At 41.8% G+C, this 26,156-nt stretch overlaps 1 protein-coding gene across 3 annotated transcripts in view; it reads right to left on the bottom strand.

The window, feature by feature from the left end:
- Nucleotides 1–26,156, bottom strand: part of ADARB2 (adenosine deaminase RNA specific B2 (inactive)) — a 310,817-nt gene that overhangs the window by 77,361 nt on the left and 207,300 nt on the right. For all 3 annotated transcript variants that reach the window (XM_084507932.1, XM_084507931.1, XM_084507933.1), the window contains one exon: nt 23,062–23,969. In XM_084507932.1, coding sequence (XP_084364058.1) covers nt 23,062–23,969 — 908 coding nt within the window. The remainder of the gene's footprint in view (nt 1–23,061; nt 23,970–26,156) is intronic.

Raw genomic sequence — 26,156 nt, forward strand, 5'->3', positions numbered from 1 at the left:
CCCTTTTCATGCTAGGAAAGATAGCTAGAAACTAGGAAATCACTGTTGCGAATTTTACAGAAACCACACAATTTCAGGATTCTGATCTAAAAGCTCCAAGTCAAGTCACATATGGAAAAAAGTTCCAATTTTCACAAAGATTAACTAGAATGAAAAGTTATGAAGTCCGGGGTGAGTGATGGATACACAAGATGAATAGATGGATGGTAGATATGGATTTCTTTGTAAGCAATGCACAAATAAATAAATAAATAAATAAATAAAACCTACGACTGCAGAATTTTACTGATTTTACTTTCAGCAAACTACAGCTCTCCTTTTGCTTTCCTCAGATGAATTGAGCAGCAGAAGGGGTTCCAGTACCAGGGTGAATACAGGCACTCCTATTCCTGTTTTGGTTTCACTGTTGCACAGGGGTGCACAAGCCCCAGATAAAACAAGCGTGGCAGAGATTTGGGAAGAGGTGAACACTTGCTCTTGCACACACGCCTCTCTTCTCCCACCCGTGCCCCGCAGCAGCTCTGGGCACGCAGCATAGCTGAATGAGCGCAAAGCACACCGGGCGTCACCGCCGCCACGGCCGGCGTTTCCCGCAGCAAGCCATACATCATCAAACATTGACACGGCTCCAGCAGGCTGCCATGCCTGACATTTGATGTATAGCTCTAGGTGCTCTCTGTTTAATTTGGAGGAGCCGGTGAGGGATTGGAGGAAATGCCAAGGTGGCGAGGGGGGGACTGCGGGGTGCTCGGTCCCGCTGGTCCTACCTGGTTAGGAGGAGGAAGGCCAGGCTTGCAGCCAGCAAGTGAATGCTGCTGCCTCCCCTCTGACACCTCAAATATTTATCGTGTTAAATATCAACCGGGAGAATATTGCCTTCGTTTAAGCTTTTCACGTTCCAATGATTTTTTATTATTTCCATCGACCGAAATAAATGAAGAAAATGTTTCAGACTACACATGAAAGCATGTAAAAATCAATAACGGGATTTTAAAAGATCTAGAATGTCTTGAATACATTCATTTTTCAAACATTTTTCTCTGATCTTTAAATAGCTTTTCTTGGAGCATAACATTTTTTGAAAAGTCAAATACAGAGCATTAAGGGTATAATTACCATTTTAATTATAACTCAATCATCCTATCTGCTTTGCATAGAAATTACAGCTTTTATATCAGGATTTTGGGTACTCACAAACATTCAGGAGTAATTAATGCTAAAGGTTTTCAATATATATGAACTTTACATCTAATTCAACGAGGCTTCATTCAAAAAATATAAATACACTGAATTTTATATTTACAATTTTCAAGCAAAAAATTCTTCTCCATAAATGTCTTTAAAGCTAGGACAATTTAAAAAAAAAATAAATCTTGTTCAGATGTGATCTATCTGTGTAAACTTGGCCAGATCAAATTCCAGTGGTGATAATTAAAAAAAAAATCACACTAATTAGTTTCTGATCAGACTCATGGAGAATTTCTGATAATTTTGCAAATATTTCTGGAAAGCATTAAAGACTCAAAACTTTATGTCTAGATGCCTTTATAAATGTTTTTCCTGTTTGAGATTTTATGAAAAATGCTATTTTTAACAATTTACTTTAGCAAGTGAGCTGGTCCCAATGACCTTGCAGAATTGCCCATTATATTCCTCTGCAGTTATGTGTGTGTGTACAAATGAAAATTAGTAAAATTAATTACACCAAAGTTGTATTTCTTCTAGCTAACATCACAATATAGGACTGAAGCTATTTCTCCCTATGCTGTCAGTTTTGAGACAGGAAAGAAAATATTTTTATAATTATAAGGAAATAAAATGATCTCCCATATACAGCTGGGCACTGTTTCTTATTTTATTGACTTTTTGCCTTTACCCCACATCACAAAAGACTATCCTATGCATTTCTATTACTCTCCATGTGCTTTTTTTTTTTTTTTTTTTCCTTTTCTTTTCCTTCCCTTTAAAAGCACTGTAAAGGCACACCAGTTTTACAAGGAGTCTCACAGTACAAGTCCCCTCTCATTGCTTGGACAGAAATGATATTGTGACATTTTCTGTGTCTGTTTTTCTTCTCCTCACTCAAGTATTTTTTTTTTTTGGGGGTGGGGGAAAGAAAATTCTGTTCACAACAAGGCAGTGGCTCCAGTGACTGTGCTTCATCCCCCAGAAGTGGCTGTCTGTCTTTGTGTGGTGCAGTGGCTCCTTTGTACAAGGAATTGCTTTTGCCTTCAGTGAAAGCCTTGCATGAAAGCCCAGGCACAAGCAAGCCCCTCAGCTGGGAAGTGCTGCAGGATGGAGAGGGAAGATTCATGATGCTTATTATCAGCCTGCACTTGAGATAGATGTCTGACATTCCCAGTTGTGGAGCTACAAGTAGGTTACATCTGAAATGCACGCTATTAAAGCACTTATGCCAAATCACATCATGCATTCTGCATATATATGTGTAAATAGCTCTAGCTTTTTTGATGGATGAATGAAAAATATTTTCTTATTATACCGATCAGCAGCAAAAAGTAAAGGTGAATAGATTTTACACTTGGACTGCTCCATGTTCTTGACAGTTTTGCAAACAACCCTCTCAATCTCTCTCTTCTCCTAATCTTTGCCAGATGAAACTAGGATCCTGATGTCATTTTAACACTGGTATCTGAAAAAATAAATGAGGGGGGATGTTAAGAGGGAGGCAGAAAACAGATTTTATCCGAACCAGTCCACTGGCCTGACTCGGCATTGACCTGCACCTTGTGTAGTCACTTACCCCAGTGTTACAGGATTTCATACTGCCTTGCACAGGGGAGAATTTCAGAAATGGCTAAGCCCATTGATTTCCAATAGTCTCAAGTTTTGTCCATACAGAAAACTTACACTTGCTGAATTTAAATCAGCTTTTAAACTCTGGGTGAAGCTAGACCAGTATGAACCCATGTGTGGCTGTGCTATTTTCATGTACTTAGAAGATGGCAGGGAGACAGGAATCAAAGATTTTCCCTTCCTTCCTTGTTTCATTTTTAAGCAAGAGTCAATCTTAATTTCACCTCCAGGCTCTGGAAAGCAGGAATTGGGCTGACAAGGCTAGGTTATCCCAGAGGACCGCCCCAATTATCCTGCTGGACAGGTTTCTGTGTGTTAGATCACTAACTCGATTGCTGAGGTAAAATCTTTTGCTCAGCATGAGCTATCCTAGCTCAGGGAGTGGATGCTCTCCAAGCTCAAGAGCCCAGATGGTGGCGAACTGTCCCTGCGTACTGACCTTGCTAAACCGATACATTATAGGTGGTAGGAATGGACCCAAACTAAATCTGTGTGGCTTAGCTAGGGTCTTCCATCCAGCAAAAAACAGGAGTCAGTGAGGGACCTGGCAGACCCTGTTCAATATGTAGCCCTGTCCTGGCAGGTAGAGGACTGAGCTGGAGCCTAATTTATCTGATGTTGGTGGATGTTGTAGGTAGGAGCCCTTTTCTGCTGCAGAGCTGACGGCTGCTGTGGCTGAGCCAAGGGAAAAGGATACAGCCAGGGCCTCTACGTGCAGCCCACTGGGGTGGCACACAGTGAGAACCTCCTGGGCATGGGGAAACTCTGAACCCAGTGCCCCCAGTCGGCTGTGTGTGATGCCAACCACCTGCCTGAGCACATGGTGGGCTCTGTGTTGGGGATATGCTTGAAAGAGCATTTTTCCTGTTTTGAGTCACACTGTGTGGGCCTTAATGGGAGCTGGAGCTGCCATCAGGCCTCATCCTCCCAACCCAGCAATGCTGGCTGGAGACACTGCATTCCCCAGCAGCCCCTCATCACATCCCAGCTCTGCTGGCAGCAGGGGTACAGTCCCTGCTCCAAAGCAAAGGCTTCAAGCAGTGTTTGCTCTGGGTGTTGAATAATCCAACTGCCTCCATCTCCAGTGGATTGCAGCACATTTCTGTCCTATGTTTCAGCAGCCAGGCAATGGAGCAAGCAGCTTCAGTGCAAGAGACACTGAAAACACCTGGGAGGGCTTGAGTGCCTTCACCAGAGTCAGAGCTGTGGCAGACCCTGTCCTCCAACCCCTTGAAGACCTGCTGCCTCCTTCTTTGCCTGAAATGCTTAGGAGTGGTGGAATATGAGATCACAGATCCTGAGGCTGTTCCTGGATGCCACAGTAAGATATTCACTGGGGTGGACACCTGAGATTACTGGGCAGAGTTAAGTGCCTTGAAGAGTTCAGGGAGCACTGAAAATGTTCTGAAAGGAAAGGCTACAGGAGGACATGGTTGTTGGGAAGGTAAAAAAGGCATGGCAAAAATATGGGCATTACACAGGCCATGGATGCACTGGATAAACAGTCTTAGATGATACAAAATAGTATCAAAGAGTATCACAACTGTGAATGCTGTCTTCACAGGGACCCTTTCCTTCCTTCCTTCCTTCCTTCCTTCCTTCCTTCCTTCCTTCCTTCCTTCCTTCCTTCCTTCCTTCCTTCCTTCCTTCCTTCCTTCCTTCCTTCCTTCCTTCCTTCCTTCCTTCCTTCCTTCCTTCCTTCCTTCCTTCCTTCCTTCCTTCCTTCCCTCCTTCCTTCCCTCCCTCCTTCCCTTTTGTTTTCTTTTTTGAATGGGTACAGTTGTGTTGATCCATTATTACATCAGTACTCAGAACAGGCAGATCTGTTTATTAGGACTACAGATCTGCTGATGACCTTCTAATAAAACAAAACACCTTGCAGTCTTCAGATTACAGGAGATGTTTCAGTTGCTATATTGAATTTTACAGTAAAGTTTCTAAAATGAAAATGTAGGCATTTGAAAATGTAGGCACTTTTCTTAGTAAATAAAGCCATTCACCTAAATGTGTTGATTCTAATCTGAGTAGAGTTGTAGTAATTTACCATTAAATGCCAGTGAAACCTCGGCTTCCAACTGAGGTCTAGCTTCTTTACTACAAAAAAAATAAAAATAAAAATAGTAATATTAGAAAGCATCTGAAATCATTAATTTTTATTCTTATGTCACTCTACTGCAAATTTTAAAAGGGCTGTGCTCAGTCCTCATAGTCCATTAAAAAACATTTTTCCCCAAACAAGCCTGGACTGCAAAAGAACCCTGATCTCAAGCCTCATGTGGAAAATAGGGTTTACGATGAAAACACTAAGTCAGCATAAACCATAATGGTGCTGCAGTGCTGCTGAGGACTGGACTGTTTCTTTCAGTTTGTTCCTTCCAGAAGGCAAAAAAAGAGGCGGATATTCTTACCCAGAGAAAAATGACCATGGAGCAAGCAATAATTCTTACGTTCTGTTTTGGTAATACCTTCAATTTAACAACTGTCTGTGAAAAGGAGTTTCTCACAATGAGTTATTTAGTCACTATGCTGTCTAGGGTATAACTGTCATTCTGAAGGGAACATCCATGCTATGATTTGCTGTCAGTCTGTTGTACACTGTAAGTCCATTCATTTTTTCCCCTAACAGGTGGAGATAATGCTGTGATACACAGTAAAAGATAGATGATAAAAACAATTCTTTAAGGAAAAAAATAGACACAAGGGGGTTGGCAGAAAAATATGATAAAACGTTCCATTCTCCTTTTTAAAGTACCATAATAAAACATGTCTGAAGTGAAGTAGAGATAGCATAAACAGTGGAGCATAGGTCTGCAATCCCAGCATGATATTGCATAAGGAGCAATCACGGAGCATTCCCACCACACTTGCCTGTCACACGTTATTAACAAGAGTGTTTAGGACTATTAAGTAATCCTGACAAAGGGACACGATCAACTTAAAAAGATGTTGCATTTGTATTGGCTGCATTTGACGCGATAGAATTATAAATAATTTAAGAGACTTTAAAGCCAGAAGGTGCCATTTTGATATATATATATATATATATATATATATATACATTTATATATATATATATATATTTTTTGGTCCACAGTCCAGCACAGTGCTGACCATGGTGTGTTGCAATAGGTTTTCCTGAAATTTGCTCAGTTAACTTGCAGCTTGTAGTAAAACTAGATGGAGAATATTATTCTGTATCCTGTTGCTGCTCATGATGACTGGCAAAGGTTGCTGAAGACTGGAAGAGAACAAACACCAACCCTATCTTCAAGAAAGGCACGAAGAAAGATCTTGGGAACCTAAGGCCTGTCAGCCTCGCCTCTGTACCTGAAAGGTGACAGACTAAATACTCCTGGAAAGCAACTTCCAGATACAGGAGGTACAAGCAGGTGATTAACAGCAGTCTACCTTGATTTATGAAGGGGAAATCATGCTTGACCAACCTTACGACCATCTACAATGGGGTATCCAGCTGGGTGGATGAGAGAGTGGTGAATGTTTTTTACCCTGACTTTAATAAACCCTTTGGCATGGTCTCCCATAGTGTTACCATAGACAAGCTGACAATGTATGGGTTAGATAAGTGGCAGTGAGGTGGGTCGAAAACTGACTGACCCAGCCCGGAGGGCGGTGAGCGGTTGTGATGGTGTGCCCCTACTTCCACTACATCACCTGGTCTGAGCAGAGTGCCATCAGTGGCAGCTGTGATGGATATGTCCTGCTGTGATGGCTGTCTGGGATTCAGGGGAGACAGAAGACAACCCAGGGCTAATTTGAGCAATTTTGAGCCAAATTTAAAAGAAAGTCCAACTAAAGACAAATTTGGAAGAAGCTAACATCAGTATGCAAGTATGACCATAAATCCATCACCTTACCCCATAAATAGTGAGCAGCCCTGGAAACCTTTGAGCTCTCCTGACACAACAGTGGGGTTCACACCAGGACCCCCCTTGATTAGAGATGCTTCCCAAGGTTACTTCTGTAGACTGGGAGGACCCTTATTGCTACTGATAGTTGGTAAGCATGATAATGTGCTATAGTGGTTCTTTGTGATCACGCTTTATAAACTTAGCTAAGTAGCATAAAGGATATAAATCAGCCACAGTGGATTTAGCTGCACCTAGGTTCAGGTTCAAGTTTAGAAATTAAAAAAAATAAATAATATTTAGAAATCTCACTGCTGACCATGAGCCAGCAGTGTGACCTCATGGTAAAAAAGGCCAACAGCTTCCTTGGCTGTGTTATAAAGAATTGGCAGCAAGTTGAAGGAGGTTCCCCTCTGCTCAGCACTGCTGAGGCCACAGCTGGAGCGCTGGGTCCTGTGCTGTTTTCCCAAGTGCAAGAGGGAGATTTAGATCTTTCAACAGCAATCAGGGAGAAAAGAAAGCTAAAACAAATAAAGAAATCACAAGCAAGATGCAAAGTGCTGCATTTAGCACTTTTTGGTTTCTTGCAAAAGTTTCAAGTTGACAATATCCCCTTAAACTACAAAAGCAAAAATAGCTGGTGACAAAACCAGTTCCTTTTTTTTTTTTTTTTTTTTTTTTTTTTTTTGTCATCTTCTCTTTAGGCCACTCTGATATATCTGCATTGGCATTAAAAAGCCATTATAAGCAATTTAAACTCTGAATTGATCCTGACGCATATGTTCAGGTCCTCCTCATATGGCCTTTCAATAGTTCTCGATTCAAACTGCGAACAAGCATCACCCTGTAAACAGAGGAGATAATTATGCTTTATTGATCAGACCCTCAGGGTATGAATGGAAACCAGGCAGCTATTTGAGAACAGCCATCAATGTGGTTTTTAAATTGCGGTATCTCAGTCTTTTCCTTTCCAAATACTCCCTAAATATGGTCCTCTAAAATGGAAACCTGGAGCCAACAAAATTTTGCCACTGGCTTCAGTGGAAACCAATATGTCAATGTAGATTCACAAATGGTGATTTTATATGTTTTCCACAGGCTTCTTCCCATGTTATCTGCTCAGTTTCCACCCAATACTGGCTCAGAGTCATCTCCTGGAATATCACCCACAAAGCTCTCAGATGCATTATTGCAGGCTGTCCCTGTCCTCTAACACACCTCACCCCCCTTCACAGCTGCCTAGAAAAACAAAAGTCCCTGTTTAATCCAGTGTCAACATCAGTTTTCTTCAATTTTGCTAAAGTAAGGGTTTTAGCACCTGCCACACCTCTTCCATAACAAATGTACCATATTGGACTCATGAACAGACATTTCCAGCTGAAACTGTAATCATCCATTTCTCAACCTCTTTCTTTCTGCCAGTTAACATCCCCAGAAATCAGGACCAGATATGTTAGAAAAAAAGGGAGAGTTTACTAATTCCATGTCTGAATTTATCCTACTATCTGAGAGAAGGAGAAATAGTTTTGCTATGATAGCTAATAGTCCCTTAAACTAGCACCACACTACATTAGAAAACAGTGAAATTGTTCACAGCTGTTACTGCAATGCACTTAAACCCAGATGATCAATTTGGGGTTATCACCATAAGTAGATGTAAAATGCACCTGGTCCCCTGGCCCCACCATTCAAGCACTGAGATAGCTGAGCTCATATTTTCACTTTTCAGTCTCATCCCAGCCTGAGATGTGGGTTCATCCTCTCCATTTGTAGGGAACATGTTAGAGTGCACTATCCCTGGTTCAGTAGGGCCATGTCCCAAAGTTCAACTGTGCTGTCATTCTGCTTTGTTGCTGGTTGCTCCCTTGGGGATAACTGCCTTGTCCCCTGTCCACTTCTACAAAGCCCTTATTTTCATATTGTATAGACAGAGACTGAGTGTCTCGAGATATCTGCTGCTGTCACATATAGTTGAACAGTCTGAAAGGTTATGAGGAGCAGCAAAAAGCATGATCACTAAAAGCTAATTTTGCTAGGAAAGCAGTCTGAAAACATGCATGGAAATCTCTTCTGCAGAAATATTCACATTACACAAATAGCTGCTACCGTGAAGGGAGATAAAAAGATAGCAAACCTCTTTGACTGCTTCACTGGCCCTCCTAGCCCCTGCACTGCAGCAGCAAAAAATGTCTATGTTACTATGTATGTCATTAAACACATCTGTAAAGAGACTGGCTTTGGACTCATGGGGCAAATAGTCCCTTGCCAACTGTTTTTAATTGTTTTAAAGGATTTTTGTCCATGGAACCCACAGTGAGAAAAACAAACAAACAAACAAGAAAAAAACAGCAATTATTTACACCCAGAATTATCCCTGTAACTAAACGTACAAAAAGGCTGAATGATACACAGGGCTTACTTCCCCCGGTGATAAAATGAGAATGACCTCTGGGACTTCATTTAGTTTCCACCTCTCATGAGTTATGAGCCACTCTTCACTCCTAAGGTATAGCCCATATCTCACTCAAACCCTCAGCTGACCACAAAACCCCCTTCCAGAAAAAAAAAGAAAAAAATATTACTCTTCCCTCAGTCTGCGGAGGATTACCCATGTCATGGGAAGCTATATTATTGTCTTTAGTGCTGCTAGGAATTACTTTCAGGATGTTTCAGCTCATTACCTCAAGTCTTCATCAGCTATTTTCTGAGCGCAGTAACCTTTGTGATGCAGGTACTGTATATATCTACGGTATTGATTCTGTTTCTCCTGCTACATTACATGCAATACATGTAAACAGACAGCGGTGTTTCATTCCCGGCTAGCAAGGTGCAAAATGGTAACGGATCCAGCAGCTACAAAGCACAGATAAAACCTTGAAGTAATCAGCTGAACTGTCATGGAACTAATGCCATGATATAGTGGAAGCAATTATTTGTACTTATATATCTTACGGTAAAATGCAATCGGTGTTTAAACAATCCTGTTGGTGTTGTCAAGGACGCATTTAGCTTCAGATGTTCCCCTCTTAATCAGTAACTAGTTATTAATTAATTAGATAGTGATCATGGCTGTTTTTCATATGCAGTTGAAGTATTATTGCACTTGATTTTGTGCCTCAGCACAGATCATTGCTAATTTACTGCACGTGCGGTTGTGTTAATGTGCTCTAATGCAAACAATTATCACAAGGACAGGGCACCTAACATCTGACCTAAAATGTTATGGAATTGTTCTCGCAGCTGCTTTCTTATTTGCAGCCCCAGCCTGGATAAGGCACACCAGGGGGGGAGGCCATTCCCTGTAATGGGAGGGTGAGAAGGGAGACTGGAAATCAGCACTGGGGATTAAGGCTGGGGATTTTGGAAAGCTGCATGGGACACTGTCAGGGCAGCTTGTGAACAGATGAGTGAAGTAAGCAGAAAATGCAGCAAACTGAGTGGTTACAGACTGACAGCAAGAGGGTGTCTCACTGTTCTCGCTTGTCTGCTATGCTACAGGTAAAGATGTAGTAGTCCCCCCCTTTTTTTGGGAGGGGTCTCAGCTCTGCAAAATTATCAATTCTAACGGTGCCTGTAGATAACAATTTATTTGTTAACAGCTAACAAAGAGCAAGTTCTCTGTCCTCCCAGGATTAGCAATGCTTAGTTATGCTGGCTAAATAATATATTTTTCAGTAGATACCAACAGTGTCAAGAGAAAAACAAACAGTAGCAGAAAACAGCGTTTATCTGAATTGCATTTAATAGGGGCCAGAAGCAGTAAGCTAAGAATATTCAGCTGAAGTAGTTCAGTCAGAGATAGCTAAACTTTTTACCGTGCCTATTTAAATAGAGAGGCTTGAGATGGAGATTAGCTATTTATCAGCTGCATGGTGGAATGAGAAACAGCTGCAACATATTTTGGGGGTAAGTTTGATATTTTCTTCACTATGAATCCACAGGTTCATATTCTGCTCTGGTTTACGCCTGTGGAAATGTGGTATATCAGCATTAGCTTCCCACGTTGCTTTGTGGTTCCATGCCCACATATATCAGAGCAAATTTAGTTTATGTTGGTTCAGTTAATCAAATTAATTTCACAACCACATAAAGGACTTTAAATATATTTCTAATGTTAGCAAGTATAGGTGCAAAGAAATAAGTCCCCAGAACACAAAATGTAGCATGGGCAGCAAAACACAGCTCCCAGCTCCCAGCAAAGCATGTCGCTGTATGTACCTTGCAGCCCATCAGTAGGATTGTAGTCTTTCACTTCAGGGCTGTAAAATAACATGAAGTTTCCCTTCCAGACTTTTTTTTTTTTTTTTTTTTTTTTTTTTTTTTTTTTTCTTCCTGATTTTCCACAAAAGGTAAAAGTTTTGCGCCTTACCCCCAAACCCAGCTCCCAGGTCCTTGACAGAGCCATTTCTACATTTTGAACTTTTATTCCTGACCCCACCAAGTTCCCCTCGCGTCTGAAGCTGGGAACAGGCAAAACAGCTGCTCTCATCTCCCCGCTGACAGCTTACATTTTGAAAGGCTAGAAAAAAAAAGGCTGCTAACCTCACCAGTATGAGTGTTTAATTTGCTCGGATCAATTTCTGTCAAAGGCAGCCTGGAAGCCTTTTTTTTTTTTTTTTTTTTTCCCCTGCTTGTCTTTGCAATGTTTCTTTCTCTGCTGCTGATCAGTTCAGCCTCACTGGCGTTCAGCTGGTGACCTGTGGATATCGAGGGCTCCCCAACAGATCCCTCTGATTTGCACAAGTCCTCCTGTTTTGCCACAGGGAAGCTTTGCTCAGATATCTGCTTGATTTCAGCTCATTTACATGACAAGGCTGCTACTCTGCCTGCAAGGACTCTTGCTTTGTAGCTTGGCTTGTTGGCTTGATTTTTGATACATAAAGGACAATGAACTTTTATGTTTTTCCTTCTCTCTCTCTCCCTCTCTCCCTCTTTTTTTGAGGGAGGGCTGAAGATCTCTCCAAGTTCACAAATGTCTAAGTAGAAGCTGCAGGTAAAGATGTAAGTTTTGGAAAAACTAAACTCGTTTTAGGTTCCTGCCTATTCATAAAGACAAAGGTTTCAAAATATCAAAGACTAGAAAATCTGAAAGGCAGATTATTTTCTTTTTGATGAATACAGGATTTAAAAGGAAAATTTATGCACTGCAGCTTGCCAATGTTTCGGGGAGTGCTGTTCTGTTCGTTTACTCCTGCCAGTGTTCTCCAGAACTTGGGGACTGCAGCAGCCTCATCCCTCTTTTACTCTAATTACCCTCAAAGGCAAGCTGTAAAGCACACAGCTGGAGGTTCTTACCCTGGGAAAGCAAGAGGCATCACCTGTTATTATGATTGTGACCAAAAATCTCTCTCTCTCTCTCTCTCACACACACACACACACACACAAGGAAAGTCTTTCAATTTGATGCTTTGTATGGCAAGGTGAAATGTCTTTCAAAACATTTTTTTTTTTTTTAATTTTGAGTAAAATAATTGGCTTATTTTAGAAATAAAGGTTATTTATTTATTTATTTTAAGAGGTCTTGCTATCTTCTCTGCTTAGTAGCCAGAGCCTAGAGAAAGGACAAATAGAAACCACAGATTTTTCTAGCCATGCTGAGATACTTGCCAGAATAAATATTGCTGCTTTAGACCATAGAGTAACTCAGAAAAATGTGCATGGATTATAGTCAGAGGAAACGTGCTGTGGTATTGAAGAAGGTATATATTTGAAGATGAGCACAAAATGGACAAAGATATCTCTGTGTTAAGAACTCATGTCTGCCATTCTGCTAATGTCCACGTAACTCAATATAGATATATTATGATATGCTAAAATGAACCTTCCAGCAAACCCCCAAGTAATCCAGCAACAGAGATGGGCTCCAGGAGAGCAGGGCTATTACCAGAAGTCAATATCAGAAAGTCACGACAATCAGGCTACACTAATAATGCAATGCTCTGTGGATTTAAGGAAAAGATGCTGAATTGCCCTATGCTGAGGGAAAACATCCATCCAAAATGCAGCAAAATTTGACAGTGTTGTAATGTTTTGCCAGTCCTGGCTGGGAATAGCAAAACTCTAGGGCTGAGCTGTAAGCTCAATGATCCATATGATCCATAGTTATGTGCGTGCCAGGGATTCTTTTTTTTTCTTCCTTTTTTTTTTTTTTTTTTTTTTTTTTTTGGGTGGGAGGAGAGCTCAAAGTGTCATTAGCATCTGTGAAAGTGTTTTCCAGAATTGTGTTGCTTATGAGCCATTTCTCTTCTCTTCATGTTATCATGTTATGAGCCACTATTAGCATTATTATAGGAAAACGTCTTTGGTGAATCATGCTGCTATTCCAAGTGGTACGGCAGCTAACTTTTGGCTCACAGGACAGCCATTTCCATTTTAATCTGGATTGTTCATACACAGGCACACAAGCTTTAGTGTGGCTCTGATTTGTGTCTTCTGGGGTGTATCAGTCAGCTCATCTGCCCCCTTACTGCTGCCATGACTATGAGGCTGCATGGAACTTGACTTTATGCTTGCTGTGTTATCAGCCACTACTCCCTTTTATTTTCTAGCTTGCTTTTTTTTTGTCTGCTGCATGTTGATGGCTCCTGACTTGGTTTGTAGAGGGTTTCTGGGTAGCTTGATCAGGTTTAAACAAGAACATTCAATTCCTGCATCTCTCTTGGACACAGTTTCTCTGCAATGATCAGGACAACCAAGCCCTAACAGTTTAATTGTGGTACTATTATGAACTATTGTTCCATATTATGAGTGTACATGGGTCATTAGGCACAGAGGGTTAGAATGACTTGTCTGTGTGTATCAAGGAGACTGGAAGAAAGGAGGGGGCTGATTCAGGAGTAATGAGTTTATTCTCTGATATCCCTGAGAGGATTATTCCTTAAAAGTATAGGGCAGAGTTGGTTTGGATAAAAACTAATTATGAAACAAGAAATGAAGCCAATGCTTCTGACTTCACCCTCCCTGCAAGACCCTGGAGACTCGCATTATTCATTGTGTTTAACCTAATAAAGCAATGACCCACATAGGAGGGAAGGGAGTGGATTATAATTATTTCTGTGAGTAGTAATGTCCAGTTCAGAGAAGATGGTCTAAAAATAGGAACTCAGCAATGAAATGACACGAATGGAAAAACCTAGAAACCATGGGACTTCTAGGCTACTTCTCTGAAGAAACTGAAACACATTCATTTTGTTCATTTGAGTTTGTTTGTTTAAAGGAATACTCTCCTTCGACCTTTAGTTTTTAGAGGTGAAGTAGATAAAGGATAAAAACAGCACACAAGGAATTTATACAGCAAATCAGTGTGGCTTCAGTAGCATATGTTCATTTGGGTGACATCTCAGCATGGCACTGATTTTAAGGTACCATTGTCTGAATTCAGGTCTGATTACGTGACTCGTACCTGCAGTAGATGTGATGACAAGTAGGTTAAGAGCAATCATGGCTAGGTGATTTCATATCAAATGTCTTCTCCAGCTCAGAAAGCGAATAGGAAACAATGCTTAGCTTGCTTGAAAGTAAACACTGATTTATCAATTAGAAAGCCAAAAAGGATGAAAAAGCAACATGATTTGTCTAAAGGCAATATTGAAGTATTTAAGGTGGAGGAGGAAAGGTTCACAGACACATTATCATTTTATATTTCTTAGAATTCAGCCTAAGAAGCTGATGGGTATCATGAGATATAGAGAATATTGATGGTTTTCACTGAATAAAACTTTGTGATAAAAGGAGGCTGAGAATTTACCTACTCTATCATTTCTATTTCTCAGGAGTTCATAAAAATATTTTATCTTAACAAAAGTTCACATCATGTATGCTGCATGTGAAAAAAGGGAAAAAAACAAACATCTCGCTCATAAATTTTGCTCCCATCTGAGCAGCAAACACTTGTGAGGAGTTCATATAAAGAAACCACTAAATGAACAGCAAATGGTATTACTTTCTAGAAGAACTTCAGCCAATTCTCTAGCTTTGTTTGGTTATATAAATAGCTGAACATATAAAGAACGTATAATTTTGTATCCATTATAACAAGTCTGAAGTCTGTTGTGTCTGTTCTCACCAATCCTAAAATTAAGTTCTAATTATATTCCGTATTGAGTTTTACGATATGCCTATTTGGTGTGTTTGCATGTGTGCAATAGCACTCTGCATGAAAAGTTTAGCTGAGATAAATGGCAAGAGAAATGTTGTTTTTATCCTGAACTACTACACACGTGCAATGTTGTACTGCATTTACATGGCAAGGTTTTGGTAGCAGGGGGGCTGCAGGGGTGGCCTCTCTGAGCAGAGGCCAGCAGCTGCCCTATGTCAGATCAGAGCCAGTTCCAAATAGCTCCAAAAGGGACCCGCCACTGGCTAGAGCTGGTCCATGGCTGTTGCTGGTTGGGAGTCTGGGAGAGCAGAGTTAAGAAAGGGGGGGAAAAGAACTGCTGTGCTACAGCAGCTGGGAGAGAGGGGTGAGACCCAGCCCTGCAGCCCCCAAGGTGCGTGCAGCAGGAGGGCAGGAGGTGCTCCAGGCACGCAGCACAAGTTCCCCTGCAGCCTGTGGAGAGGCCCCTAGTGGAGCAGGCTGTCCCTCTGCAGCCCATGGGTCCCACATGGAGCAGATCTCCACGATGCAGCCTGTGGAGGAGCCTCCGGTGGAGCAGGTGGATGTGGCCTGGAGGAGGCTGCGGCCCATGGAGAGCCCCCGCAGGAGCAGGGAGTCTGGGGGGAGCTGCCGCCTGTGGGGGACCCGTGCTGGAGCAGTTTGCTCCTGGGGGATGGACCCCGTGGGAAGGAGCCGTGTGGGAGCAGTTCTTGAAGAGCTGCTACCTGTGGGCAGCCCCCGCAGGCTCAGTTTTGGAAGGACAGCATCTGGGAGGGACCCCACATGGAGCAGGGACAGAGAGGGGCTGTGAGGGAGCAGCAGGGATGAAGCCTCAGGGACTGACCACAGCCCCCAGTCCCCTGCAGTGTTCAGGGGAAGGAGAGAGAAGAAAGTGGATAGTGGGGAAGGTGTTTCTTGTTTGCTTTTATTCTCACTGTTCTAGGATAGGCAATACATGATATTAGTTTCCCTGTATTGGGTCTGTTTTCCCTGTGAGTGATGAATTGTTGAGTGATCTCCCTGTCCTTATCCCAACCCTTGACCTCTTTCCATTGTATTTTCTCACCCTTTTCTTTGTGAGCTTCTTTTTTTTTGCTTCCCAGCAGCATCACCAAGGATCATAGGCTCTCCACAGGTGCCCAGGCACCCCTCTTCCCTGGCCTTCCCCCGGCACCTGGCAGCGCTGCCTGCCACACAGCTGGCACATGCACCACAAGAGGGAGGTAGTCATCGTAAAATGGATGGCAGTGGCGGGCTTCTGATCCTCCGTGCATGGAGCGAGAAACCTGTTTGAATAATTAAGGCTTCCTAGATGTGACTACAGATAAAAATAGAGAAACAATGCGGTTTTGGCATGAGTGTAATGCTCCAGCTCGGTCAGAGAAGGCTTTGCATGGAACTCGACCAAAGAAAAATTCACTCTGGGCACTTGTATTACAGCTCCATTTAGCAGAGCAGAACAACCATGGCTCGTATTAAGTAGATAATAATGAAGCATCATAAACAATGTCAGGATGCGAGTCCAGGACGAAGCAGGAGCTTTAATGAGGTCCAGCTTGCCGGGAGCTTTTTGAAGTGTATCTAGTTCAGTTACAAAGCCAGAAAGCAACAAAGGCGACTCTGCCAGCTGTGCGAGTATCTGGTTTAGGAGGAAGTTTTATGTGCGGATGACACCACGCTGGGATTCAGCTTTCATGTACTAACTAGCTCTGCTCATTGCCTGAGCCCTGCATAAACTCTCTCCCCATAACATGTCGCACAAATAATAATTCTTGACAAATCAGATCCATGTCACCGGCTCCCAGGATAGACAAAGCTGGTTCATTGTGGTAAATAACAGGAGCCAGCAGGGTCCTTTCTGCCTATCACTAGCCATATTTAATAAGCAATCTAGGCTGTGAAGGGAAGAAATGAAACACTGGTTCTGTGGCAGTATCGATGGCACGAAGTATTTGTAGTTACAATAAAAGAGCAGTCAGCAGCCAAGTCAGATGGCTAAATCAGATTCGCCCTACTCTAAATGCACGTTAATCACAGTGGACTCAGATTCTTTGTAAAGGAAAATGGCATGTTTTTATTGTTCCCTTTTTCAGAGGAAGAAGGGATTTAGGTTGTTTATAAACTTAAATTTATATAAATAAACACTTGAGAAAAATGCCTTTATGCCTCAAAGATTTTTTTTTTCTTGAAGATATTAAAATCAGTTTTTCACTTTTGTAAATGGAGATCAGCCATTCATTAACTAATTTTCACCATTATTATGGCTCTAACTATTATTAGTTAGGTGAGCAGTGTACTTTCTGTCAGAAGCATTAGGTTTAGCAGAATTCAGGTACTCTGAAAGCCCTGAGCACACTCTGCATCACACAGAACTTAAAGATAAGTGCAGAGGAGTCCTTTTGGGGTGATGCTGGAATTTTCTATGGGCAGGAGGGAGCTGAGTTACAGGGTACTGCCTCAGAGGAACAAAAAAGAGAGGTGTAGATGGGAAGGCTCCCAAAATGCGTTCTATGGCACAGACAGGCTCCTGCTGCTTTTGGTGGTGTTTGGGTGGAGATGCATACACTGTCTCTGGTGCTTGTTCCTGCAGCAGCTTGCCAGACAGTTGTTGATGCAAAGTAATGTGCTATTGTGTAGTGATGACTGTACTTCATGTGCAGACCCCTTAAAGTGTCTACACTTATGTGTTGATTCCATAAGAGCAAGAGATCAAAGCCCTTTCTACCCTATTAATTTGTTTCTTCTGATTCTGCGTAGGTAGCACATCTCCCTTTGATCTTTCTAATATACATTAAAACTTGGTAATTTCTTCATCTGAGACTCTTGCTGTAATGTCTATGGGGCAATAAGCCTCTTTTATGTTGGACGTATATGAGGGGTGCGGAGATGGTCCTAGTTCCTCAACTGTGAGCCTAGAAGTGACTGCAATCTTATTAGCAGCCAGGAGAATAATAACAGTATCCAGTGCACTAATGCTGTGCCTCTAATTTTTTTTCTCTTGTTTTTCTTAAGAAACTGTAATCCCATAAGTGTCTTGACTGCCCGTTGCTGTGATTATAAAAATCAGCTTCCCCCACCTGCAGAGTCAGAAACAGATGGTTGAAAATCAAACAATATTTGTATTGCAGAGGCATTTCTTTGGTCCCCACCATTTCCCTTTCTTGCATCTCACTGTCAGGAGCTACACACATACCTATCAGCTGCTTCTCTTTGCATGATAGGAGACAGAAACAGTTATAAAAAATGTACTTGATCACTCGATGAGACAAAGCTCTTCACATAAACACACTGGAACAGCTTCTCAAAACTCAGTGTTAGTTCTGTGCTGTCCCTCCACACCAGAGTCAAATCTATCACTGCCATCCTCAGCACTGGCTTAATTGCAACACAGGTGAGAGGGCATGGTAGCAAGGAAGTTGGCAAATTAGGATAGTTAGAGAAATAAAATGAAGGAGGCAGGAACAAGTGATACTGAATGGAAATGAAGTGTTTTACAACCCAGAGAAACAAGCTTTTGGAGGGAAGCAGATGAGAGGCATGGGGTACAGGGCTTTCCCTGATGTGGTGCTTGCTCTTCCCATGACATTGTTCACTGAGGTGATACTGTGGTTAGCTGGCAGGAGGCTTCAATCAGTGCAATGTGAATACTCAGATTGCTCTGGTCTGCAAATGGCACTTTTGAAAAAAAGGATTTAACTGGATTCAAATGGTTAACCTTACTTGCAGAAGGAGAAAAAAAATTTGAATCTTTCTGATGAAACTAATGTAAGTCACAATGAGGCTTCATTTAAATAAATAAATTTGCAAGGACTGCTCTGAAGGCTCTGGATGAGAACCAGCAACAGCAGTGTTAAGCAATTTCAAAGCCGAGCGAATGTGATTTTCACACCTATTCGTTTTTAATTTAGGTCCATTTGAAATCCAAGCACCCCTCTATTATTAATTAATGGTTTTGCTCTACAGCAGTAAGAATACTGTTTAGACTGAGTGAGATAGATTAGACGGACTGTAAGATTAGAAAAACAATCTGTAAACTGGTCAGATGCAGTTGGGGGTCACCTTGATCTCCTGAAATGAGCGCAGGGCACTCAGAAAGTCTGGGAGCGTGAGCACAGATATCTACAGTGCAGACTTATTAGGGCTGGCTGGGTCAGCTCTCCTCGGTGTCACATCCCATTCTGGATTACAAGAATATTAGCTAACAATGTGAGGAGAAATAATTGTCAGACTTCCATAAAAGCTGATAATTGAAGAAAGCGCATACTATTTGATGGACAGTTTGAGTTCAGACCAAGTATGCCAGGAAACAAGGAGCAATTATTTAGTGACTTAGAAAAGGCACACAGTGGTGCATTGTACTTCCCATTCTCATGACTTACTTTATCTCTGCTGTTCTTCATTAGTTTAGCAGCTCTCCAGGCTCCTCCTTGGCTACTCTGATCAACATGGTATGCCCAGTCCCAGGCCATCAATAGTATTTATTTCGTGCTTCGGTGGCCTAGCACAGATAAGACATCTGGTTTGAGGAAGAGCAGTTGCTGGCAGATTGATGGACAAATCTTGTGATCATTTCAGATGGTCCCTTGATAATCTCAGTTACCTCCTATTCACCTTATACATGTTCAAGAGCTCGGAACCCCATTGTACATGTACGTGAATCACAATAACGGATCAAAACACTGTTGAGGACTGCAGAGAAGCCACAATTTGGATTATATTATCTTTAAATTTTGAGTTAATATATTTTTTTTCTGGTGTAAAACGTGAGGTATTGTTTATTTTGGGGTATAATCTTGCAGTCATGCCAAACACATAGTGGAACAATCACAGAGAAGAAAATCAGAGGCAGAGAGATATTCTTTTACAAAAGCACTGGCAGTGTAAAGTGCTCAAACTTTCATGGTGGGTTTTCAGCATTGGCAGGTGAGGGGCAGGGGAGACAGCTGAAGAACCAAGTTTGACTGCAGTTGCCCCAGGGAATTCATCTATTTCTGGCTTTGCTGTTCTTGCATTTCTTTGTTTTGCCTGAATCAGAAGAGATCAATATGGCAGGACTTTACAGCTATGCTCCAAATTTCCTGCCGGTTCAAGAAGCCTACGGTGTAGGCAGCACCTATTAGAACAGACTGGAGAAAACAGTGCCTTTCTTGACATTTTGCCTTGAATCTCCCTTGGTCAGCATGGAAAGTGGCTGTCAGGCTGAGAGCATGCCTGAGGGCCAGGCTGAGGAACACCAAGTCCCCTGGGAGCCTTGATGAGCCAGGCACAAATGTCGACGGTTGGAGTTCCAGCTGATAAGAACCTGTGAAATTTTTGACACTTCCTTGGACCAAGTCAAATCCGTAAGTTCAGCACAGCTGGGCTACCAGTGTTATGAGGTTTTGGGCTTTTCCTGTTTCCAGTCAGTCTATAATCAGGAAAGGCCAAATTATGGCCTCCTGTTTATAGCCACTGAGAAATGGGAACAGGAGCAGAGACACACAGAGGCATAATATTCCTTGGGAAGGACAACCACAGAGATAAACATCCGCCTGTATTCTACAAAATATTCAGAATATGGGTGAAACTGATCTAGTTTGTCTGTCCTCACTGGATATCCTGAAAAATAAGATGGAACACACACACACACACACAAAGAAAAAAAAAATAATAGTGGTGGCTGCATAGGAGAATGGTTACTCCTTGTTCTGTGAAGAAATTAAAAATCCCTAATATTTCAAATTCTGTCCCTAAGCTGTTTGAGTTTCAGAGTGCTTTCATGCTTTTAAATAGATTTGGACACAAAACAAGCTGAACTTACTAAATGAAAAGTAGGCATAGCTTTGAAAATGTGGCTTGAAATGTGTCCTTGAAAATGTGTTTCACAGAAGATCAGAGAGATAGGAAGGAGCTGAAACAACTTTCAAGTCATCTGGTTCTGACCACAGCTCAATGAGAACAACACTCTTTCCAATACAGTTACCACTGCTTCGACTGACAAAACAGCCAGATGGACTGACCGGAGCAGCGAGCAAAGAGCCACTTGATGAGATGCTGCATAACACAGCTGGAACAAGTAGATACGCTTCTGTATTTAGTGCCTAAGGAAGTCAATGGAAATACATTTGCTGGTGTCAGTGGAAGATGGGTTACAACATAACCGACTATTACAAACTCAGGTTTTGTGTCATGGACACTGTGTCTGTTGATGGAAAAAGTTAGTAAGGAAGTCAGAAGAAATCAGTGTTAAGGCTTCTCTCTCAACGAATATGCTGACTGCTGGCATTAAAAGTGCCTGACTAATCTTTTAGTTGGACAAAACATAACCATTTAAAAATACTGACAGAGAAAGTTTGATGACACCTTTTCACTGACATTTATACTTCCAGAACAGTGAGAAAACGAAGGTAAGGAGGTCAGAAAAAGCCTTAAAAAAAGAGAGAGAGAATACACGATGAAGAATGTATTGTACAGTGAACAATCTGGGATCCAGGTAAGATGTGATATGTGAATGGAAGATATCAAGAAGCCAAACAACCGGGAAATACTTGAGAGATAAGGAATCAAAATAGTCGTACTTGTCATGCAGTTTCAGAATATGAGATACCAAGTTATCTGTTGATGAATGCATGGTATTTACCTACTGATCCACCCAGCGAAGTTCACTGAGGGCAGTAAAGCAGACAGTAGGACACGAACAGAGATTCCTTTTTATATCCAATTGCTAGGTTTCCATGGGGAAGGACAGACATGTTCCTCAAAAGAAATCACTTTTTTTTTTTTTTTTTTTTTTTTTTTTTTTTTTTTTTTTTACCAGAACTAATTAAGATAGGAGACAGCATGGAGTTCTCAATTAAATCTCATCCATACTTCAGAGGAGTACTAGGAGGATAGAAATGCCAGGTTGGCCAAAGCCTCCGAAATGCCTGCAAAGCAGTCTGTGAAGATCACTGCTGTTCTTAAATTATGTTAATATCCCGCTTGTGTATGGAGTTTATAAACCAGAATTAAAGGGAAAGAGGTGGAAGATTATGATGTATTTTAGAATTCCTCACATTTCTCATGTTTCCTTTTTGGAAACACAGGAAGGAAAATTCTGGGTCACCAGATAAAATTCCTGGGTTCTGTAGGCAATCATGTCACATAAAGAATTCATCTCCTATCAAACTCGGTCTTGCTAATGAACATCTTTACTAACGTTAATGGAAATTGCTACTAACAATTTGCATTTACACACTACTTAAGGATCTTAAAGTGTTCTTTCATATAATATGCCCATTTTTTATTACAGGAATATTGGATTTAAATGACTTGCCTAGGGTCTCACAGCAAGCCAGCAGCAGAATAATTCTTAGAGCTCCCAGTGCTTTGCAATAAATCCTGGACATTAACAACTCCCTTCAGAAAGGGAGCTTTGTGGTGGTAGATCACCTCCTGGTGCTGGTGGATCAAACCTTTTATGATAGTGGAAACAAACCAAGAAATCACTTGAGCCCATGTAATGCTTCTCAGTGTCTGCAAATCCTGGCTTCCTTTGAACCTAGAAAATTGACACAAGTCTGAGTAATGCTAAGATAGCCTTTGGCATATAACCAACTATGAAATTTTGATGTCCTAAGGATGTACCTCTGATCTGTATTTTCTGTATGATTACAGCAGGAATATCTACATTTATTCCAGGAAAATTTCAGAGCTTTCACCATTCCCTGTTAGAGGCATATTTGGGGAAAAAAAAAGAAAAAAGAAAAAAAGAAAAAGGGGAAGGGACTGGGGGCAAAACAAAAAATGTAAGACTATAAAAAACAAAAATTCTTAATTTTTCTAGTGACAGAATTGTCAGGAGAGTTTGCTCTAACAAAGGCACATTCCGTGTCATTGCTATCTCCTCTGGATGGTGCTGTCCACAGCAAAAAATAACTCTCAAAGGAGAATATGGGACATCCCTTTGTTTATGGACCCACATCAAGAAAGAGGCAGCATTACAAAATGACCTGCTTTTTCTGCATGTGTCAGTGTTACCATTCTCTCTACCTAACATTGACATTTTGCCCTACCTTCTGCCCTCCCATCTATGCCTCATATGGAAAGGGCCAGCAAATTGTGCCCAAAGATTTCGGATATGATTTTTAAGCTTTTGCCTGTGATAAACACTTTTTTTTTTTTTTTTTCTATGAAAAAGGAGCTATTTTGTGGCACGGCTCATCAGAGGAGCCATCTGATAGGACAACAGCAGGAACAGCGACACCGATCGCACTAATTGAAAGAGTTCCTCCAACGTGGTGGTGGCTACTCAGGAGCTCTCACCTGTGGCAAATGGTGACATTTACTCCTGCTGGGAATGTGGCTGGGCAGCCGAATGTTAAAGAGGGCCTGCAGCGCAGCCTGCGCTGCTTGGCCCTTGGCCAGCTTCTTGCTACGTCCTGAGCCTTCAAATGTTCTCCCGTCCACTCGCACCGCCATCACAAAGCTCTTGATGTGCTGCTTCTCCACGGTCTCTGACAGGCAGACATACCGCAGGCCTGACCGCAGCTCATTTAGCAGCACCACCGGGTTCTTCTCGCTCTCCGCTTTGGAAGCCATCTTGTGCCTGTTTTGCTTACTGTGGCCCATTAGGTCCAACGTATGGCAGAGTAAGCGCCCGTGGCGATAAGCGGTGGAAAGCAATTCGTTATTAACCGGGTTATAGACTGAAAAGTCCTCGCTGTGTGTGGATGGTTCGAACTCCTTGAACAGAGTATCTGGGAAGTCTGCCTGATCAGAAGTAAAGTCCGTGGATGGGTTGATGCAGTTCCCCATGGCAAAGTGAGCTTGGCAGGCGTTGGGGAACTGGACAAATGACTTCAGAGCTAGCTCTGCAGCACGCATTTTGGCTTTCTTTTTCGTGGGCCCTGTGCCTTCAAATGTAAGTCCATTTACTTCCACAGCAACAGCAAAGACTGGAGCGTGTACTGGACCTGTCTGGGAAACCATTTTGTATTGTAAACCTGGTTTAAGTTCATGTAGCTGGACCAGAGCATTCTTTGGTGTCACTGACCATGAGACTTTCTTCCAGATGAGTTGGAGTTTGCAGAAATGGCCATTATTGCCATCCTCTAAGGGTCTTTTCCTCTTACTGCTAGGTGTTCCCCCTCTTGCCCTCTCATTAGAGGGTATTGGATGATCCTCCAGGTTCCCAATGTTTCGATTTTCCTTTACTTCTGCACTGCTGGTACCTGTCAGTAAAGAAAGAAAAAACCTCACATTACAGTTGTCATCAGAGCAGCTGACATCATGCCTGGGGCTGGAAAAATAGCCAAAAAAGAAAAAAGAAGTTAATGATAGATATCCTTGCTTGTCCTCTTTTTGGCTGGTTTCCTTGTCATAACACAGATTCTCTGCATGTCCTGAATGATTATTTGTTCCTAAGGTCCTACTTCTGTTAGTCAATAGCCTCCTGTTTAAAAAAGATTACATCACTCAAAGATAAAGTATAACTGATGCCTTGATGCCATGTGATTTAAATAAAATACTCTATTCACACTGGATAATTATAGTGAAAAGTGAATAGTTTGCAAAGCTCCCTCAGGCTTTTTTTTTTTTTTTTTTTTTTTTTTTTTTTTTTTTTGTATAATCCATGTGTGCGAATACTTATGAACACATTATTAGAAATCAGAAATGATTCACAAATGAATCACAAATAGAAAAATGGGTAAATGCATTGAATAATTTATTTGCTATGAATACATTGACCAGTTATACTCACACCATAGGTTCTTTTGTTGCTAACATCACAAATCCAGCTTAAAAAATGATCAGAAAGACATTCCTAGTATTTGAAACAATAATTTGATCTGGCCTTGGATTCCAGTTTAATAAGTGAGAATCTTTCTGTCAAGTTCAATTGCAGATACTCTTAGCTCCTGCATCAGCAACAACTAATATTGCAAAAAATCTAGGTAAATCTAAATCAGAGTAGGAGAAGCCAGAGCATCATGACGGGAGTGATTACTGTTGTAAAAGATGATTTATGTCAAAGAAAGCAATGGGAGAGAGTGACTGCTAGGAAGCACTAGGGTGATGGGGGAAGGGGATGAAATGACAATGGGGAGCTCTGGGGGGAGCACTCTCCTGCTGTTGTGACAATGAATCACACTGCTCTAAACTTCCCTTGTGCAGTGTTTGTGCTGCTCTTTGCTACAGCAGATGTATGACTGAGAATGGAGATTCATCTCACTGATGTCCTGAATGAGACAGAAAATGTGCTTATATCTAAATAAGTGTCATAGAACATTTCTGTCATTTCTGATGATTTTGTTTAAACGTATTGCATCTCTGATGCATCCTTCAGCCCTCCTGTGCCTTGCTTGGGGCAGAGACCAAGTTGGGGAAGTAAACATGAATTTAATCAACCCGTGAAGCAACCCATCCCTGGAGCGATGCACCTGATCCCTTTCAGAGCACTGCCTGGCTGCCTGCTGTATTCCAACCAGCATTGCTCGCAGAGCCTTTTCCATGTTTTGTTGTCAGACACAAGCATGCCACCTGTGCAGGATGTGTGAGTCCCAAGTACAGGGGAGGTCCTTAGAGGACAGAGAATCCTCTTTCCTCTTTCTGCAGGGCCATGGCCATGTTCAGCTTCCTCTCTACCCCGATGTACAAGCTGGCTGCAAAGATACAAGAGGTGAACAGTCGTCTACGCCTCAAGCAACATGCTACGCTGTTGGAGCAGCATGTCTTTGCTGCAGCCCAGTATTAGGCTGTGCTGACAGATGCACAGGGGCCTGCAGAGAATTATGTGGAACCAACCATCATAATTAAAAACCTCCTTTGTGTCCTGATGAGTTGCACTTTTATCAAAAGACTTTTTCTCATCAGAATGATAAGGCTGCAATCATGCAAATCATTCCACAGAGAGCAGCTTACTGCTTGGACCTGAATAAAAATCCTGGCATGACTGCATGTGTGAGAGCCCATTTGCAGGGCTGAGGCTTTTGGCTCCCTTTCCTGAACACCCTTGGGTGCTCACTGCACTTCCAGCCTGTGTCTGTGCCTCACCGACGTTACTTGCTGAGCTCCATATGTGTGCTGAAGTGCCTTGCTGAGGCAGAACACGGACTGACAAATTAAGGTCTTAGTGACTAGTTAATTTTTACTTTCTAAAGCTAAGGGGAGAGAATGAAGACAGGTGAGGAAGGAAAGAAAAAGAAATACATAATAGAAAAAGAAAAGTTTCATCACTTGGCATTCAGCCGTATAAAATGTGACATCTTTAAACCAGCCTAACTGGAAATAAGACATTTAAAAGGTCAGGTTAAGTAAGACACAAGGATAATGTGGTCTTTTCTCGTTGAGTTCACAACACTATTTATGGAAGTTCTGATCTGAGAGGGAAGGAGACGCCAGCTTTAACTTTGCTCTAT

The sequence above is a fragment of the Aythya ferina genome (assembly GCF_964211825.1).
Source record: "Aythya ferina genome assembly, chromosome: 2".
Classification (NCBI taxonomy): Eukaryota; Metazoa; Chordata; class Aves; order Anseriformes; family Anatidae; genus Aythya; species Aythya ferina.